General features: G+C 54.9%; 1 protein-coding gene across 1 annotated transcript in view; it reads left to right on the forward strand.

Annotated features, from left to right (window-relative positions):
• The first annotated feature begins 925 nt into the window (after nt 1–925).
• Nucleotides 926–20,188, forward strand: part of GRIN2D (glutamate ionotropic receptor NMDA type subunit 2D) — a 34,644-nt gene continuing 15,381 nt past the window's right edge. Inside the window, exons 1-9 of the mRNA XM_049786311.1 lie at nt 926–1,423; nt 4,939–5,567; nt 11,263–11,377; nt 12,342–12,553; nt 13,097–13,265; nt 14,075–14,228; nt 16,734–16,859; nt 17,076–17,305; nt 19,184–19,344. Of these exons, the coding sequence (XP_049642268.1) occupies nt 941–1,423; nt 4,939–5,567; nt 11,263–11,377; nt 12,342–12,553; nt 13,097–13,265; nt 14,075–14,228; nt 16,734–16,859; nt 17,076–17,305; nt 19,184–19,344 (2,279 nt within the window). The 5' untranslated portion in view covers nt 926–940. The remainder of the gene's footprint in view (nt 1,424–4,938; nt 5,568–11,262; nt 11,378–12,341; nt 12,554–13,096; nt 13,266–14,074; nt 14,229–16,733; nt 16,860–17,075; nt 17,306–19,183; nt 19,345–20,188) is intronic.

Consider the following 20,188-nt stretch of genomic DNA (forward strand, 5'->3'; position numbering starts at 1 on the left):
GTGTGTGTGTGTCCCGTCCGTTCCTCCTCCTCCTCTTTCTCTCTCTCTCTGCCTGCGAACCCCATCATCCTTGGATGCTGCTTCTCCTCCACCTCCTGCACCTCCTTCCTTCACCCAATTCCCTCCTCGGCTCACCTCGACGTCCCTCCGGCCCATCCTCCCCTCGGTGTCTGTGTGTCTGTCTGTCTGTCCCGTCCATTCGTCCTCCTTTGTCTCCCTGCGGACCCATCATTCTTGGGGGGCTGCTTCCCCTCCACCTCCTGCACCCCCTTGCACCTCCTTCCTCCACCCACTGCTCTCCTCGGCCCTCCTCGACGTCCCTCCGGCCCGGCCCATCCCCTCGGTGTCGTGTGTGTGTGTGTGTGTGTGTGTGTGTGTGTGTGTGTGTATGTGTGTGTGTGTGTGTGTCTGTCTGTCTGTCCCGTCCATTCCTCCTCCTCCTTTGTCTCCCTGCGGACCCATCATTCTTGGGGGGCTGCTTCCCCTCCACCTCCTGCACCCCACTGCTCTCCTCGGCCGTCCTCGACGTCCCTCTGGCCCGGCCCATCCCCTCGGTGTCCTGTGTGTGTGTGTGCGCGCGCGCGTGTGTGTGTCCGTCCCGTCCATTCCTCCTCCCCGTCCTCTCTTTCTCTCCCTGCGAACCGCATCATTCCTGGGGGGCTGCTTCCCCTCGCGCCTCCTTCCTCCCCCCGCTTCCCGCCTCGGCCCTCCTCGACGTCCCTCGGCCCTGCCCATCCCCTCGGTGTCCTGTGTGTGTGTGTGTGTGTACGTGTGTCTGTCCGTCCCGTCCATTCCTCCTCCCCGTCCTCTTTCTCTCCCTGCGAACCCCATCATTCCCGGGGGGCTGCTTCCCCTCCGCCTCCTTCCTCCCCCCGCTTCCCGCCTCGGCCCTCCTCGACGTGGCCCCGGCCCAGGGGCCGCCCGGCGGGGTCCTTCGGTGATGCGCGGCGCCGGTGGCCCCCGCGGCCCTCGGGGCGCCGCTGAGATGCTGCTGCTGCTGGCGCTGGCGTGCGCCAGCCCGTTCCCGGACGAGGGCCCCGGCGGGCCGGGCGGCGCGGGCTCGGGGCCCGGGCCCGGCGGCGGCGGCGGCGGCGGCGGGGCGCGCCCGCTGAACGTGGCGCTGGTGTTCTCGGGCCCCGCGTACGCGGGCGAGGCGGCGCGGCTGGGCCCGGCGGTGGCGGCGGCCGTGCGCAGCCCGGGGCTGGACGTGCGCCCCGTGGCGCTGGTGCTCAACGGCTCGGACCCGCGCAGCCTGGTGCTGCAGCTGTGCGACCTGCTGTCGGGGCTGCGCGTGCACGGCGTGGTCTTCGAGGACGACTCGCGCGCGCCCGCCGTGGCGCCCATCCTCGACTTCCTGTCGGCGCAGACCTCGCTGCCCATCGTGGCCGTGCACGGCGGCGCCGCGCTCGTGCTCACGCCCAAGGTGCGCGCCGAGGCCGGGCGGGGCGGGGCCTGGGGCTCGGTGGGCGGGGCCTGTGCGGGTCGGGGCGTGGCTTGTAGTTCTGGGGCGTGGTCGTGGAGCTTTGGGGCGGGGCCTCAGATCCTGGGTGGGGCGGTACAGCCCTCGAGGGCGGGGCCAGGGTTAATCTGGGGGCGGGACCTCATAGCCCTGGGGGCGTGGCCATTGGTACTAGATGGACTGTGTTTATTATGTGGGCGTGGCCTCATGACCCTGGGGCGGGGCAGTACAGAACTGAGGGCACTCTGGGGGCGTGGCCTCCTAACTCTGGGGCGGGACCATTAGCACCCTAGTGGGCCATGGTCATTCTGTGGGCGTGGCCACATGACCCTGGGGCGGGGCAGTACAGCATTAGGGGTGTGGTCATGATAATCCTAGGGCGGGGCCGTGGCTACTCTGTGGGCGCGGCCTCATAACTGGGGGCGTGGCCATTAGTAGCACCTTAGATGGCACCAAGGTTATTCTGTGGGCGTGGCCTCATGATCCTGGAGTGAGGCAGTACAGCACTGGGGGCGGGGTCTTGTGGCAGTGGGCGGGGCCAATGTGGCCCGGTGGCTGGGCCTAGTCTGCGAAGTCTAGTCTGGCCCCCCGTGGGACTACGGGGGAAGGATGGGGCTCGGACTGATGAGAGGAGCAGAGTTGAGGCTTGTTTTGCAGACACTGGCGGGGGTGGAGCTGTCATTCTTCTGGGAGGGAGCAGACACTGAGTCAGGCCCGTAGGGGATGGTCCTGGTCCTGGGACTTTGGAGGATGGAAGACACTGAGTTATCCGTGGCAGGTGGGGCTGGACGGTGGGAAGGGAGGGGGCTAGTCAGTTCGGGGTGAGGCCAGGACAAGCCTATGCTACCAGAGTCCAGGTTAGAGAGATCAAGATTGTCCTGGGAGTGGGGCTCGCCCAGGGGTTATAGGAGGTGTGGAAGGAAGAGTCCGGGGGTTTTCAGGACGCAGAGGTGAGAGCAGGCTGTGGCTAAACTGAGCTCTGCCACCCCACCAGGGAAAACAGAGCTGGGGAGCTAATGAGGAGGAGGAGGAAGGGTGGTCTAAGACTGGAGGCCTGAAAAGGGGCGGGCCCAATAGGACCAGTGGAAGGGCCACCTGAGTGGGCGGGGCCTAAGACTCTGCAATTCCCTGCCGCGAGGGACCTAGGGCTTTAGTCCTTGGATCGCTGTTGCATGCTGGGACTCGTAGTTCCCTGTCCAGAGCATTCTGGGAATGCCCTCTGTCCAACTTTCTCCCCCCTTCGTCTCATTCTGGAAATCCGTAGGCAGCACATTGGGTATTGAGGATTTTTATTCTTCCCCTCCATCCTCTGCTGCCACCTTCATGACCTGTGTTTCATTGCCATTGAAGTGAGGGGCACTTGGTTTCGTGTCTCTGGGCCTGGTAGCTTGCTGGGGTTACACCATGGTCTTGGGATAAATGGCCCTGCAGTGTCTCTGAAAGGGAACTGTCCTCATAGTTCCATGTGCCCACTGTATGTTGGAAGCGTGGTCGCCTCAGCACACCTCCCCTTCCTTAATGAGGCTCAAGAGAGGACCCTGTGGGGTTCTGTTTGCTGGGAGATCCCACCCAAGACCTTTGTCCCCTACTCAGTCCCCAAGGCTTGTGTGTCCCCAAGACCACAGTCACACACCTAGAGAATAAGGCCACTTGCGATTCTTATAGCATTGCCAGAAAAAAAAAATATCTATGATTCCGTGCACGGCTGTCTTAGGCTCTAGAGGATGGGATTATGAAAGCTAAGAGGTTGGGATGAGGGAGAAAGACCAGATCTTTCTCATATTTTATGGAGCTTTGCAGTCTAATGCCGGGACAAATAAAAGGAAGAACAGATAGTGGGAAACATCAAGGGGAGAAAGCCCAGAACAGAAGGTGAGGATGAGGTTTCTATAGATGGCAGTCAGGGGAGACTTCTCTGAGGAAGGAAAACGCCAACAGGACCTCAGGAATGTGGAAGTGGGGTGGATTGGGGGAATCCAGAAGGAACTTGATATATTGAAGAAAGAGCAAAGAGACAGGAAATGAGGTGGGAAAGACACTAGGGGCCAGTTCCTACAAGTGTGGTTTGGATTTGTCTGAGGCAGAACCAGGTTTCATTTTAGCTGCTCTCTGGAGAAGGAACCAAACACGTCAGCCAAGAGGGGATAAGAACCAGCATCATTGCTTTGTCAAGGAAGAAGAGTTAGGGAGGTATGGGGATCGTGAGGTGGGGCCACTTAGGATTTCTTTAAAGAGACTCAAGAAAACTTGGTTGGAGGAGACCTGGAGGTAAACAAAGGGGAGCGGGTCATGCTGCACTGGGGCCTAAAGGGGTACATTTGAGACAGCAGAGAGGAAGAAAATTCTACCTTGTTAAGATGCCTTTGAGACGTCTCTTGAAAGAGGAGACGTTGAGTTGAAAGGAACAGAGGTTTGTCCTGCATTTGTGAGAACAGAAATGCAACTAGCAACAGAGCCTTCTCCCCAAGGATGGGTCGTATCTGCTGTTCCGTAGGCTAGTTACTAGTCCCAAGTGTCTGTGGAGCACTTGACACGTATGCAATTAGCGCAATTGGTGGGCTCAATTTGATTTAAGGTCAACCAATTGACACTTGAATCATTTCCGGCGACTGATGGCCACCATATTGGAAAGCATCAGGGGTACTGCTCCCACTCATGGATGTGGATGAGATCACCAGCGAGCCAGGACAAAGAAGTAAAACTAGGGCACAGCGACATTCAAAACTCTAATAGAGGAAAAGGGGGGGTTACAGCAAAGGAACCAGAGAGGCCAAGAGGACTGGGAGGTAAGAGGGAAGTCAGAGAAGGCAAAGGCCACTGGAAAGCCAAGAGGGATTGAGAGATACAGTGTTAGCTGCAGCTGCATTGCATGCTGGGAAATGTGGTCCCTCCCGGGGGGTGCTGGGAACTGTAGTTCCCTCCCCCAGAAATTGGGGTTATTGATGTCAACAAAGGTTAGCTGCGGTGACAGTGAAGCCTTCTCCATATCTCTGTGACTCAAGCCCACCAAAAAGTTGGGTTTTCCTCGTGTAAACCCAAACAGGTGTTCTGGACGCAAAGCAACTTTCCAAGCAATGAGGGGTGCCAGTTTCCTTAGCATCCCTGAGAATGACAGCAGATCTCCTCTAAGGGAGGAAGAGGTGACAAGATAATGGAGGAGCCTGGGAGAAGAGGGTTCCAGGAGGGGCCTCAGGGATCAGGTTATATGATCACACAGAACCCATGGCTAGCTCTGTACCCCCCAAAAAGAGGCTAGTTTAGTCCAAAGCTCCACCATATTGAGACAAGATGTGATCTGTGTTTTAGGGGACCTGGATCGATGTCCCTTTTATCAGCAGGAAGAGATGCAGGGGTTTCCCCTTGCCCACCAGGGCCCCCTCATTGTCAGCTGCAGGTGCTGTATGGGGGTGCGGGGCACCGCGGTCTCTGCAGGGGGAGGCCTGACGCCTCCATCCTGCTCCCCTCTTTCCCCCCTACAGGAGAAGGGCTCCACCTTCCTGCAGCTGGGCTCCTCCACGGAGCAGCAGCTGCAGGTCATCTTCGAGGTGCTGGAGGAATACGACTGGACGTCCTTTGTGGCGGTGACCACGCGTGCCCCAGGCCACCGGGCCTTCCTGTCCTACATCGAGGTGCTGACCGACGGCAGCCTGGTGGGCTGGGAGCACCGGGGAGCGCTGACCCTCGACCCCGGGGCCGGCGAGGCCGTGCTGGGCGCGCAGCTCCGAAGTGTCAGCGCCCAGATCCGCCTGCTCTTCTGCGCCAGGGAGGAGGCCGAGCCGGTGTTCAGGGCAGCCGAGGAGGCGGGTCTCACGGGTCCCGGCTACGTGTGGTTCATGGTGGGGCCTCAGCTGGCCGGAGGAGGCGGCAGCGGTGGCTCCGGAGCCCCTGGGGAGCCCCTGCTGCTGCCGGGAGGCGCCCCGCTGCCCGCCGGGCTGTTCGCTGTGCGGTCGGCAGGCTGGAGGGATGATCTGGCTCGACGCGTGGCCGCCGGCGTGGCTGTAGTGGCCAAAGGGGCCCAGGCCCTGCTTCGTGATTACGGCTTCCTGCCCGAGCTGGGTCACGACTGTCGGGCCCAGAACCGCTCGCATCGAGGAGAGAGTCTGCATCGGTGAGTTTGGGCTGGGCTGGGACTGTGTGCCAAGGCCCAGGCCACCTGGGGTGTGGGGAGACCTCAAATACAAATGCATGCCCTCGGCCTCTCAGTTTCCCTTTCTGTCCAAGGAATGGGTCGATGGGACCAGAGCAATGACACAGCAGGGAAAGGGCTTGCATTACGCACTGCTGAGCACAGTTTAATCCCTGGCACCCCATATGGTCCCCTGAGCACTGCCAGAAGTCAGCCCCAGTACAGAGCCCGGAGTCAGTCCTGGGTGCCTCTGCCTGTCGCCCACAAACAAAACAAAACAAAACAAAACCAGAAAGCACCTAAGGGGCCAGAGTGATAGCACAGTGATAAGGCATTTGCCTTGCACATGGCTTACCCAGGATAGACCCGGCTTCAATCCCCAGCATGCCATATGGTCCCAAGCACCTAAGACAATGACAGTATTACTGTTATTTGTGATTATAAGATGCGTTTTATTTTTCTTGTTTAATGTCTTTGAAATCAAGACCAGTCTTAGGCTGGAGTGACAGTGTAGCAGGGAAGGCACCTGCCTTGCACAGGACTGACCAGCGTTTGATTTCTGACATCCCACAGAGTCCCCTAAGCCTTGCCAGGAGTGATCCCTCAGTGCAGTCAGGTGTAAGCCCTGAACATCCCTGGGTGGCCCCCTCAAATAAACAAAATGATCTCTCTTCCCATTGAGGGTGTTCCCTGGATTAACTGGCAGTTTTCCCTGTGTGACACATATAAATAAGGACACAGCTCCCTATTTTTTTTTGTTTGTTTGTTTTTGGGTCACGCCAGTGGTGCTCAGAGGTTGTCCCTGGGTCTAACTCAGGAATCACTCCTGGCAGGCTCAAGGACCCTATGGGATGGTGGGGACTGAACCCAGATAGGCTACATGCAAGGCAAATGCCCTACCCAATGTGTTATCCCTCTAGCCCAACGGCTCCTACTTTTATGTTAGTTGATCTATAGTTCTAGGAGTCGAACCCAGGTCCTTAAGCATACCAGGCATGCACTGGACCACCAACTCAATTTCTTGGGGCAACACCTTCCTCCTAGAGTCTGTAAAAGAGCCTAGTTGTGGGCATCAGAGATATAGCACAGTGGCAGGACATTGGCCTTGCACGCAGCTGACCCAGGACAGACCCAACTTCGATCCCTGACAAACCATATGGTCCCCCAAGCCTGCCAGGGGTGCGATTTCTGAGCTCAGAGCCAGGAGTAACCCCTGAGCACGGCCGAGTGTGGCAAAAACAAACAACCAAGCAAGGGGCCAGAGAGATATCACTTGCGTTTGCCTTGCATGTGGCTGCCCTGGATTTGATCCCTGATACCCCCCCCCCAAGGTCTCCCGAACCCACTAGAATTGATCTTTGAACATACAGTCAGTAGTAAATCTCTGAACACTGCCAGGTGTGACTCCCCCCAAAACAAAAACACCAAAAAAAAAAAAAGATTCAACAATCCAATGACCCAAACACCAGGGAAGCTTGTTCTTTCTCTTCACAGAGATGGGAGAACAGGGGACACCCCAACTCCTGGCAACACTCAGGAACTAAGGCTCGATCTCCCAAGTGTCTTCTCCCTGTCTGTTCCTCATATTGTCCATAAGGGGCTGCCCTGGGATGTCCACAGACTAGTTCACCAGGAAGGGCAAAGAGGGGAAGTGGCGGACACGCCCTCTCCTTACTGGCAAGCGTGGCTATTGGTCACTACTCCATTCTGATTGATTAGAGACCCTGATTCTGGGCCAGAGAAATAGCATGGAGGTAGGACGTTTGCCTTGAATACAGAGAAGGATGGTGGTTCAAATCCCGGCATCCCATATGGTCCCCTGAGCTTGCCAGGAGCGATTTCTGAGAGTAGAGCCAGGAGGAACCCCTGAGTGCTGCCAGGTGAACCTGCCCCCTCCACAAAAAAAGCAAACAAAACAAAACAAAAAGAGACACTGATTCTGATTTGCTAGATCCTGCATTGCCCCATAGGAGTTTGAGTGGCACCACAACACATGGTGGGGCCAGTGGGGAGACAGGGCAGGGGAAATCAGCTCTAGCTGAGTTGTATATCTGAATTCAGGGTCAACACACTTTTTTTTTGTTTGTTTGTTTTTTTGGGTAACACCCAGTGGCACTCAGGGGTTACTCCTGGCTCTGGGCTTGGAAATCAATCCTGGCAGGCTCAGGTGACCATATGGGATACCAGGGATCAAACCTGGGTTCTTACTGGGTTGGCCAAGTGCAGCACAAACGCCCTATCGCTGTGTTATTGTTCCAACCCCTTTACTTTAATTTTTAATTTTTAATTTGGGGGGGGGTGTGTTTGGGCCACACCCAGTGGTGCTCAAGGTGTTACTCCTGGCTCTGCACTCAGGAATCTCTACTGGCAGGCTCGGGGAACCATATAGGATGGGAATCAAACTGTGGTCCGTCCTGGGTTGGCCGCGTGCAAAGCATACGCCCCTCGATACACATTTTATTTGGAGAAGACCAAGGTTTGGCGAAAACCCGCCTCTCTCTAGAAGGCTTTAGGGTGGATGGACATTTAACATGACGCAGTGAGCCGTGGAGGCAGCGGTGAGTGGGCCAGAAGGCCCGAGGGAGCAGTGATGAGAAAGTTGGCATGAGTCGGAAATCAGGATCAGGGCATGGCAGGGTATGAATGCAGCCTCGTTCATAAATATTTAGCGAGCGCCCGCCGGAAACTAGGGATCCTGCTGGGCCCCCGGCACACAGAGATGAATAAGACCCAGGAGCCCTTTTCAAGAGCGCGCAGGTCCTGTAGGGCGAGGACAGGGCCGGAGAGAAGGCCAGCACAGCACGCTGCTTGTACTGATGGAGGCAGCCCAGCACGGGGGTGCTGGGAAGGGAGGGTTTGGGGAGACTCCATCTGCAAAGGGACATTTGGGCTTGCATGATCTCAGCGCCGCCGAGAGATAGTACAGTGAGTAAGGTGGCTTGCTTGGCACGCAGCCGACCTGCATTGTGCTTTGTTTTGTTTTGTTTTGGCTTGTTTGTTACTCGATTTTGAGGCCACAGCGGGCAGCAGAGCTTGGGGAGCCATATGGGGTGTCTGGGGTCAAATCCAGATGAGCCAATTGCAAGGCATGGTCTTTCTCTTCAACCCCAGGGCTGACCACAGTATCCCATGTGGTCCCCTAATCACTGTCAGGAGTATTTTTGCTGAGTGCAAAGCCCAGAACATTGCCCTGAGATGTTACCCAAAAAAACAAAAAGAGAAAAGAGAAGATTTTTGTTCAGGCTTCCTCAGGGAAATAGGGCTTGTTAGAAAGGAATTATGCCAAAAGAGGGGGACCGTTACTCTTTTATCTTGCTCCCCTGTCATCTCTCTCTCTCCTCTCTCTCTCTCTCCTCTCTCTCTCTCTCTCTCTCTCATGCTACTCTCAGAAAATGTTCAGTTCTGTGGTACCATCACTTGCTCAGAATTTCTACCTCCTATAGCTCACCATTTCAGCCCGTTCTGTCCACCCCTCATCCTTCCAAATCTCACAGTCAACTCATCCCAAGAGAGAAATTTCCTTGATCCCAAACAGCTTTCTAAAGTAGGCTATTCAAGTCACGAGTTGGCTGACAGAGCTTTCCAGGGGGAAAAAATAAATATATATAAGTTGAGTCTGGAAAGATGACTTGCCTACCCATCCATTCACACCCCTATTCAATCATACCCCCATTCAGTCACACCTCCATCTGTCCACCCATCCACCAAATCACCCATACACACACATTCATCTACCCAACCACCCATCCATTCACTCCATCCATTCATCTACCCATCCAATCATCCTTTTATCTACACATCCTTCAGTACACCTGGTCCTCTGGCTGTCCCTCCATTCATATACCTTCATCCATCTACTCATCCATTCACTCAGTCATGCATTCATCCATCTTCCATCCATCCATCTTTCATTCATCCATCCTTTATTCATCCATCCTCTATCCATCCATCCACCCATCCACAGAAATCTCTTTGCTATTGGCCTGCTTCAAGCACAGGGCACACAGTCCTTCTCTGGCCATTCTATCACAACCTAATAGGGGAGGCAAGCAGGCAAGCCAAGCAGACAAGAAAGAAATCAACACCAGCAGGAGGTGTCTGTGGTGAAAGTGCAACTGTGGGGTGTTACCAGCAGTTCCCGGGGGTGCTAGATTAGGTGGGAGTCACAGGAAAGACCTATCTGAACAGGTGAAACTTGAGAACCCTAAAACGGACAAGGAGGAATCTGGAGGATGGCTCAAAGGTTCATATGCAGGTTCTGCAATTCCGAGAGCTACAGGTTAGATCCCCAGCACAACATGGTCCCCCAAACACCACCAAAACTGGCCCCCTAAATCCAGCCCAAACCTAAATATAGTGTATACAGCTGACTGATGAAAGCTCTTAATGATAAAAAAGGGGGGGAGGGAAGAAAGAGCAAGGGAAAATTGGGGGTACACATGGAAAATTCTCAGCCAGGGTAGGAGATAGACTTGATTTTAAGAGCTGTCTTGAACCATTGGGAAACAGAATAATAATCCAGACTAAGGGAGCAGGTCACACGGAGGCCTCGTGGGGGGGGGGGCACAGGGAGAAGGTGGGCATTGGGTGGGGTTGCAGTGTTTCCAGGCAGATGAATGCATGAGAGTTGGGGTCTGGGAGTGCCGGCGGCTGGGCAGAGGCTAGAATGTAAACATTTGGGAGTGCCATAGAGATCCCAGGGGAAGAAAGCTGGAATTTGGGGGACAAATAGCCCAGCAGGAAGAGCATGAGGGCAAGAAGACCAAGAGCCCAGGGGCCGAAGAGATAGCTTAGAGGTAGGACAAATGTTTTCCTTGCATGTGGCCGACCCAGGATGGACCTGGATTCGATTCCCGGCATCCCATAAAATCCCCTGAGCCTGCCAGGAGTGATTTCTGAGCACTGAGCCAGGAGTAACACAGATGTGGCCAAAAAAAAAAAAAAAAAAAAAAGATCAAGGGCGGGAGCAAATAGCACAGCAGGCAGGATGTCCATAGCCAACCTGAGTTTGATTCCCTACATCCCATATGAATCCCTCAAGCACCACCAAGAGTAATTCCAGAGGATAAAGCCAGGAGTGACTCCTGGTAAGGCCAGGTGGGCCCAAAAACAAACAAAGAATCAAACTCAGAGACTAGGAGATGAGTGTCCAGAGTCCAGGGATAGGTATCCAGAGTCCAGCATGCCCAGCATGACTTGGAGACCTGGGGGACCCAAAACCTCCTGGGGGCTACTTCCTGAGGAATTCACCCCCAGGCGAGACATGGAAATATCCCTAGCCATCAAACTGAGAAGGGACCAAAAAGATTTTTTCCAGGCAGAGAGTACAGCATCTGCAATGGTCTGGAGATAGAAGAGCTCACCCATTGCCTTCAGTGTGTGTGGGGGGTCACAAAAGGGGTGGGGGGCACAGAACTAGAGAGTGGGAAGTGATCAGATATGGGTGCAGAATCTGGGGGTCCTACAGAGGTCTCAAATCGGGAAGGATGTAGGGATCTTGTCTTGGGGGAGCCAAGAAGCCAAATTGGAGGAGAGAAGGGGGCAGAGAAGAGTTAGTTATACGTGGGCTTTCAGCATCTTGGTGGTGGGATTCCAGCTGGAAAGTAGGGGACCTGGTGAGTAGAGAGAAGAATTTCTCTGCCATATCCCACATGACCCCTTTCTTTCTGCTGGCCAGGTACTTCATGAATATCACCTGGGATAACCGAGATTACTCCTTCAACGAGGACGGTTTTCTGGTGAACCCTTCGCTAGTGGTCATCTCTCTGACCAGAGACAGGACTTGGGAGGTGGTGAGTCCAAGTCCCGCCCCTGGGAGGGATCATGGGGTAATCTCCACCCCTCATAGGCCACGCCTCCTATAGAGGAACCTCTCCTGGCCCCGGCCCAAGAAGCCCCGCCTCCTGGTACCGCCCCATAGGAAGGGCCCATCTCCAAGCACTGCCCATGAGAAGGCCCACTCCCTAGCCCCGCCCACAGAAGGGATGGGCCTCTCATGGCTCCACTCCCACGCTGTTTTGGTAGCCTAGAGAAAGAAGCTGGTGGGCCAGAGAAATAGCATGGAGGTAGGGCACTTGCCTTGCATGCAGAAGGATGGTGGTTCGAATGCTGCATCCCATATGGTCCCCCAGGCCTGCCAGGAGTGATTTCTGAGCATAGAGCCAGGAGTAATCCCTGAGCTCTTCCAGGTGTGACGAGAAAAGAAAAAGAAGGAAGGAAGGAAGGAAGGAAGGAAGGAAGGAAGGAAGGAAGGAAGGAAGGAAGGAAGGAAGGAAGGAAGGAAGGAAGGAAGGAAGGAAGGAAGGAAGGAAAAGGAAGAAGAAAAGAAGGAAAGAAAGAAGAAAAGGAAAGAAAGAAGAAAAGAAAGAAAGAAAGAAAAGAAAGAAGAAAGAAAGAAAGAAAGAAAGAAAGAAAAAGAAAGAAAGAAAGAAAGAAAGAAAGAAAGAAAAAAGAAAGAAAGAAAGAAAGAAAGAAAGAAAGAAAGAAAGAAAGAAAGAAAGAAAGAAAGAAAGAAAGAAAGAAAGAAAGAAAGAAAGAGAAAGAAAGAAGCAAGAGATCCCTGATGCTGGGGGGTGAAAGCTCAGCGGCTCCTGGACCCCAAGTGGCTTCTGGGCCCTCTGGGGAAGAGGAAGATGGTCAAACCTTTACTTCTGGATCTGAGGGAGGAGAAAAGCACTCTGGCTGGGAGGAAGGTGACTCAGGGAGCTCTCTGGAAGGCGCCCCAGGTAAACCCCGAATCCCTTTCTCTTGGCCAAGGTGGGCAGCTGGGAGCAGCAGACGCTCCGCCTCAAGTACCCACTGTGGTCCCGCTACGGCCGCTTCCTGCAGCCGGTGGACGACACGCAACACCTCATGGTGGCCACGCTGGAGGAGCGGCCCTTCGTCATCGTGGAGCCCGCGGACCCCATCAGCGGCACGTGCATCCGGGACTCGGTGCCCTGCCGCAGCCAGCTCAACCGCACCCACAGGTGACAGCGGGGGGCCCAGGAGCTGTGCTGACCTTCCAACGAGCTAGCCCCTTCTCCTCGGGGCCCCAGAGGGCCCTTTAAATCGGTGACCTTGAATGACCCTCAAGCCAACACAGACACACACTTTCATCTAGCTCCGAAGGCAGCATGGTGGGTGGGTGTTATATATGGAAGCCTTGCTATAAAATCCTTATCTCTGCCTGTTGTCCCACCTACGACCTTAATAAAGAAATTTCGAGCAAGGTGCTCAGGGTCTTTGGGGGCAGCTAACTAGCGAGCTCTAGGTTTTTGGAGCTGCTGGTAGGCTGACAAAGGATTCTGCATCCAATTCTTGCCTTTTTACCCTCCTGCCTGTATGGATTCTTTGCCATGGATAAATATTACCAAGATCTCTTCCCCTTCCTAGGGGACAGGGGAATAGGAATACATTTCTCATTCTGGGAGCTCTATGAGGCTCCATGGATAACCAGTCTAGGTGTAAATCTGACACAGCACGTGGTTGGGGGACTCCTCGGCGCCTCCAAACCTTCTCTCTCCCCGCAGCCCCCCGCCCGATGCCCCCCGCCCAGAGAAGCGCTGCTGCAAGGGCTTCTGCATCGACATCTTGAAGCGGCTGGCGCACACCATTGGCTTCAGCTACGACCTCTACTTGGTCACCAACGGAAAGCACGGCAAGAAGATCGATGGTGTCTGGAACGGCATGATAGGGGAGGTATGACCCGGCCAGAAAGAAGGTGATGGGGCGGGAGGTTGAGGGCGAGGCCTCTGGTAAGGGGTGTGTTCTTTCCCTTTGGGCGTGGCTAGGGGAAAATGGGCTGGCCTCTTGTGAGTGGGTGTGGCCTGTCGACAAGGGGCGTGGTTATCACAGGGTGGTCTTATGTAAGGGCGTGGTCTCAGGTGAGGCGGGTCTTGTGCCAAGGGGCAGGGCCTAAGGGCATGCTCATTGCCTAGGTCTGGTCTGAATGACAGGGGTTGGGACTCTGAGGATGTGGCAGGGGTCAGGACCCCTGGACTGGAGGGAGTAGGTGGGGTGCTTAGGGGGCGTGGCCAAGAGGAGGGACTGGATTAGGAGGGGTGGAGCAGAGGAGGTGGGATTAGGAAGGGGAGGAGGGAGAGAGAGGAGGGAGATCATCTTCAGAGGGGGGAGTGGGGGCGCTGACTGGCTGAGGGTTGGGGCCCTCCATCTCTTCCCATTCCTGTTCCCCCAGTCCTCACCAGTGCAGGCCCAGCTGGACCCTCCCCCTTTCATCCTGTGATCCCTTTTTTGATCAGTTTTACTTGGGGTCACACTCTGCAGTGTTCTAAGCATACTCCTGACTCTGCACTCAGTGATCATTCCTGGCAGTGCCTAGGGACCTTAAGGGGTGCTGGGGATCGAACCCAGATCAGGCACATGCTCGGCAAGCACTTTTTACCCGCTGTCCTATGGCTCGGGCTCCACCCTTGACCCGTCTTGCCCACCGTCCTCCTCCTGCGCATCAACCCTTTGGGTGCCCTCACCAGCACCTCACCCTCACCCAGGTGTTCTACCAGCGTGCTGACATGGCCATCGGTTCCCTCACCATCAATGAGGAGCGGTCCGAGATCGTGGACTTCTCTGTTCCCTTCGTGGAGACTGGGATCAGTGTGATGGTGGCGCGGAGCAATGGCACCGTGTCACCCTCGGCCTTCCTTGGTGAGTTGGACCCTAGGACAGCCAAGCAGGGGACTGTCAGCCACTGACACCTGGTAATAGTGTCAGAAAACCGGGACTAACTCCTGAGCACACCCTGGGCCTGGGGGGCTGCCCACCCACCTCACCAAACCTCACCCATCCCTTCTGAATCTCCATTTCAAAGTCTGTAAAATGGGAGACATTGGGGACTGAAGCAATAGCACAGTGGGTAGAATGTTTACCTTGCACACAGCCAACCTGAGTTAAATCCCCAGCATCCCTTAGGGTCCTCTGAGTCTGCCAGGAGTGATTCCTGGGCACAGAGCCAGGAGTAAACACCTGAGCGTTGCTGGGTGTAGCCAAAAATAAGGGGTGGGGGGGGGGAGAGACATCATTTTTCCCAGCAAAGTCACCTTAACCTTGAAGCTAAGGAATCCTAGGTGGCAGAAACCTCATGTCCAGCCTCTGTCTTCATGGCAGAATCTTCCAGAAAGGGTCCAACTAAACCTGCTTTCTCTTGTCCATGAGTGCAAGGGCTGGAGCTGAGGCTTCTGTCATGTGTCATGTGGGGGCGCGAAGAGTCCACCCCTGAGAGTCCTCCCTGGCCCTGGGGGGCGGGGCAGGAATAGAGTGATGAGGGAATAGAATGAAGGGGGACTGGAGTGATAATAGTGGTGGGTAATAAAAAAAAATAGTGGTGGGTAAGGCATGGCCAAACAGGGTTGCATCCCCAATATCCCATATGCTCCCCCATGTGCCACCTGGAGTGTTTCCTGAATACCGCTGAGTACAGCAATAGGGGGAAAAAATGAGGAACTTAGTGAAGGGGTTTGTGGGCAGGACCTTGGCGGAGGAGCTCAAGGGGTGGGGGTGGGGGGCAGTGAACCAGGTGGAGAGAAGTGAGTGTGGAATCTGGGGCTGGAGATGTAGGACTGCGAGTTAGATGCTTGCCTTGCCTGAGACAAACCTGAGTTTAGTCCTCACCACTGTACAGAGTCCTGAGCACCCAAGAATGAGCCTTAAGCACACGGTCAGGGCCCGGAGAGATAGCACAGCGGCGTTTGCCTTGCAAGCAGCCGATCCAGGACCAAAGGTGGTTGGTTCGAATCCCGGTGTCCCATATGGTCCCCTGTGCCTGCCAGGAGCTATTTCTGAGCAGACAGCCAGGAGTAACCCCTGGGCACCGCCTGGTGTGCCCCCCCCAAAAAAAAAAGCACACGGTCAGGAGTGAGCACTGAGTTCCTCTGGGTGTCGCCCCCAAATCTAAACCAAATCTGTGAGAGAGAGGGATGGGAGTAAGGGTTGGAAGGGGTCAGGCTCAGTAGGAAAGCTAGGTTTGTGAGGCTGGAGAGATAGTACAGTGAGCAGGGAATTGCTTTACATGTGGCTGACCCAGGTTCAATCCCCACCACCACATCTGATCCCCAGTCTGCCAGGAGTGATCCCTTGGCTCAGAGTCAAGAATTTCTCATAAGCTGGGGCTGAAGTGATAGCACAGTGGTAGGGCATTTGCCTTGCACGTGGCTGCCCAGGATGAACCTGGGCTCAATCCCCGGCATCCCAGATGGTCCCCCGAGCCTACCAGGAGTGATTTCTGAGTGTAGAGTCAGGAGTAGCCCCTGAGCGCTGCCTGGTGTAACCCAAAAACAAACAAACAAACAAACAAAAGAATTTCTCATAAGCACCTCTGAAGGTGGCCTCAAAAATAGAACAAAAAATAAAAGCTGACTTTTGTTCTTTCTTTTTTTTGTTTGTTTGTTTGTTTTTGGGTCACACCCGGCAGTGCTCAGGGGTTACTCCTGGCTCTATGCTCAGAAATCGCTCCTGGCAGGCACGGGGGACCATATGGGACGCTGGGATTCGAACCACGGACCTTCTGCATGAAAGGCAAACGCCTTACCTCCATGCTATCTCTCCAGCCCTGACTTTTGTTCTTTCAGAGGGATGGGTAGGGCATTATCCAGCAGTGCCCAGAGAGACTCCTGGCTCTGAACTCGGGGTCACTCACAGCAGTGGTGGTGATTGTGCAGGATTTGACGGCATGCAACTGTGTGTGGGGGGGGTCTGAACCACTAATCTACCTCTCTGGGTTGGGTTTGAGTAAGAAATCAGGCAGAGATGAGAGAAATCAGGCAGAGTCCACGTGTTGTGGGTAAGTGGACTTTGTCCTTGAGACTTTAGGAGCCATGAGGGACTAGGTTGGAGAGAAGAGAATGGAGGGGAGAGGCCAAATTTGGGCTATAAATTGGGCTATCCCAGACAGGGGCTCTGGAATCTGCTTGGAGTGGGGTGAGGCTGGCGACTCCCCATTAGGAGCACCCAGAGTTTGCTGTCTGGCTGAATGTGGGGCACTGAATGTGGGGTCTGGAGTGGGGGGTTCTATTTGTGTACCCCCTCCCATGGCCTGTCCTGCAAAGAGGACAGAGGACGGCAGTGGCAGGTCTGGGCTGTCTCCTTTGCCCTGTCTGTGCCCAATATTCGTCTCAGCCAGGACCACACGTCCCCCCTCCCTCCCTCGCTCCCCAGAGCCCTACAGCCCCGCCGTGTGGGTGATGATGTTTGTCATGTGCCTCACCGTGGTCGCCGTCACCGTGTTCATCTTCGAGTACCTCAGCCCCGTGGGCTACAACCGCAGCCTGGCCACTGGCAAGCGTGAGTCCCTCCCTCTGCCTCCAGCAAGCCTCCCTTCGACGGCCCCAGACGGCAGCAGCTAGAACTACATTTCCCATCAGCACCCGGGGTCACGCTCTGGCCTTCCAAGGCGGTCCTGGCCCACGGGGACGCTGGGGATTGTAGTTTCAGCTGGGCCAGCCTTGTACAAAAAGAATACTGGAGTCCATGTCCCCTTCCTTATCCTGGCTCCCGCAGGCCCCGGCGGCTCGACCTTCACCATCGGGAAATCCATCTGGCTGCTCTGGGCCCTGGTGTTTAATAACTCGGTGCCCGTGGAGAACCCGCGAGGGACCACCAGCAAGATCATGGTGTTGGTGTGGGCCTTCTTCGCCGTCATCTTCCTCGCCAGCTATACGGCCAACCTGGCCGCCTTCATGATCCAGGAGGAATACGTGGACACGGTGTCTGGACTCAGTGACCGGAAGGTGTGTGGGTGGCTGGGGCAGGGAAGCATCCGGATTTGGGGGATGTCTCCCCAGAAAAAGGTTCAAGACTAGTGATTCACCCAGAAATGCTTAAACATTCCCCCTGATATTGACAAAGAGTTCATTTTATTTTTATTTTATTTTAGTTTCTAGGCTACACAGGGCAATGCTGGGGGATTACTACTGGCTCTGTGCTCAGGAATTACTCCTGGAGGAGTTCAATAGAACATATGGGGTGCCAGGGATCAAACCCAGATTGGGTGGTGTACAAGGCAAGCACCCTACCCACTATATTATCTTTTTAGACCAGGGCTCATTTTTTGAAATTGCTTATCCAGTGGAAATCAGTTCTCATAAAATACAAAAGAAATGAGTCATCATAATCCCCCTATCCCCAGAATTATTTTTTTCTTATTTATTTATTTGGTTTTTGGGCCAGACCCTGTGGCGCTCAGGGGTTCCACCTGGCTCTGCTCTCAGAAATTGCTCCTGGCAGGCTCAGGGAACCATATGGGATGGCAGGGATCAAACCTGGGTCCCTCCTGGATTGGCTGCATGCAAGGCAAATGCCCTGCTGCTGTGCTAACGTTATGGCCTCATATCTCCAGAATTAAATTTAAAACCATGACGTGAAAAATTCAGACCCAAATTTCTACGGATTATGTCAGATCATAAAATCATCCTGTCAAAGCCAGAGTGAGAGATGGTCCAGGCACTTAAACACTGGCCTGGCAACCGGCTGACTCAAGTTCGACCCCCAGATTCAGATCCCCTGAGCCCTGCCAGGAGTGATCCAGAGCAAGGAGCCAGGATTAGGCCTTGAGCAAACTGGGCTTGGCCCAAACCACCCCCACCTTCCCCCGAAAAATTATCCTGTCAAGTCGATTTAAAAGCCCACCCCCCTCACCTCTGGTCTTCCCTCCTCCTGGAACACGGGTAGTCTCTGGAGCACACTGGGACCAAAGGGGTTAATTGGGTGCCATGATCCATCTCCAGAAGGAGAAAACAGGGCATTGAGTTGCAGCGAGCATTTATTTACTGACTCATTTTCTGAATGGAACAGGTCAGAATAGCACAGGAGAAACGTTTATGTCTTACCTAATAAGGGGGTTTGATTTGACCACTGTTTGCCTTTGCCTCCAATTTGCATTTGACCCCAAGCCAGCACATCTCATTCTGCTCTGGCTCCATCTGTTGTCAAAAAAGAGGAATTCAGGCTGCATGGTCATGCTACTCCCAAACCCTGCCAGAGCAGCCTGGGAAACCCCTCCCAACTCAAGAAGGATGAGTGCCTGGCAAAGTGGAGCCCTCTGGGGTCCTGGCTGAGCTCAAGTGGGGTTCATCTTTTCCAAGGGGACCGTGGTCGGGCCATGCTGGATGTGGCCTGGTTCAAGATTACTCTGGGGTGAGAGCACAGTGAGGAGGGTGTTTGCCTTGCACACGGCTGACTCGGGTTTGATCCCCGGCATCCCATATGAGTCCCTGAGCACTGCCAGGAGTGATTCCTGCATGCAGAGCCAGCCTGGAACAGCCCTGAAACCAAAAGATGAATGAATGAATGAATGAATGAATGGGTGGAAGGATGGATGGATGGATAGATGGATAGATGAATGGAAAAGAAAATTCATCTCTGCACAGATATCTAAGTCGCTGCAGGGGCTGGAGGCAGCCTCAAGCAGAAATGCATTTCCTGCTGTGGTGAAAGGGATTGACAGGCACTGAGGTCAATGCTGGGTAGGGTGTCCCTGTTGTGGGTCTCCCCAGAATGGAGCTGTTGGGTGGATGGAGCACTTCCTCCGCATGGAGGCCTGCGGGGGGGCCTGGAGGGATGGGGTGGGAACATCCCCTTCCACGCCTGACTCCCCTGTTCCACCCCAGTTCCAGCGGCCTCAGGAGCAGTATCCCCCGCTGAAATTTGGGACGGTGCCCAACGGGTCCACGGAGAAGAACATCCGCAGCAACTACCCCGACATGCACAGCTATATGGTGCGCTACAACCAGCCCCGGGTGGAGGAAGCGCTCACGCAGCTAAAGGCAGGGTCAGCGCTGGCGCGGTCGGGGGTGGGGTGGGGGGGTGGGGACACTGGAGGGGGAGGGACCCTCAGTTCATTGCTTAAGCCTCCCAAGCCTGCAGGAAGGGGTCAGCTGGAAGGGGCAGAGGGCCTATAGATGGAGAGTGAACCCCCTCCTCCCAGAGGACGGGAAGACAATATGCCACTCCCCATTTGAGGGTCAGAACCCAAGGTCTTTCTTTTTCTTAGACTTTATTGATTGATTGATTGATTGATTGGTTGGTTGGTTGGTTGGTTGGTTGGTTGGTTGGTTCTTGTGCCACACCCAGCGGTGTCCAGAGGTTACTCCTGGCTCTGCACTCAGAAATCACCCCTGGCAGGGAGGGGAGGACCACATGGGATGCTGGGAATTGAACTAAGTCCCTCCTGGGTCAGCCGCATACAAGGCAAATGCCCTACTGCTCTGCCCCAGAAATTGAGTTCTACTGCCCCCGAACCCAAGTTCCGTTCCTACTTGGGCACCTCCTGGGCTGTGTGACCTCGGGTTTGTTACTCAGCCTCTCTGAGCCTTGATTTTCTCAATGAAATGAAGATGAGAAAAGTATTGGCTGCTGTTTTGAGGAATATTTGCTTTGAGCTCCTGGAATTAAGCAGTTCGAGCATGTGCTGGTATTAGTATGCTTAGGCCCAGAGGTGCTAAACCCGGCCATGTTGAGGTATTAACATGTGGTACCTGTCGTGTTGAGGATGGAAACGAGCTATGAGGGAATGCACCAGCCCTTGGGGCTCGTTCTGGTCCAGAAGGATTTGGATGGCGGCTGATGAGGTGCTCAGCTCAGGTTCTCGGGGGTCCCAGCCAGCAGGGCCAGGG

Source organism: Suncus etruscus, chromosome 14, assembly GCF_024139225.1.
Source record: "Suncus etruscus isolate mSunEtr1 chromosome 14, mSunEtr1.pri.cur, whole genome shotgun sequence".
NCBI lineage: Eukaryota > Metazoa > Chordata > Mammalia > Eulipotyphla > Soricidae > Suncus > Suncus etruscus.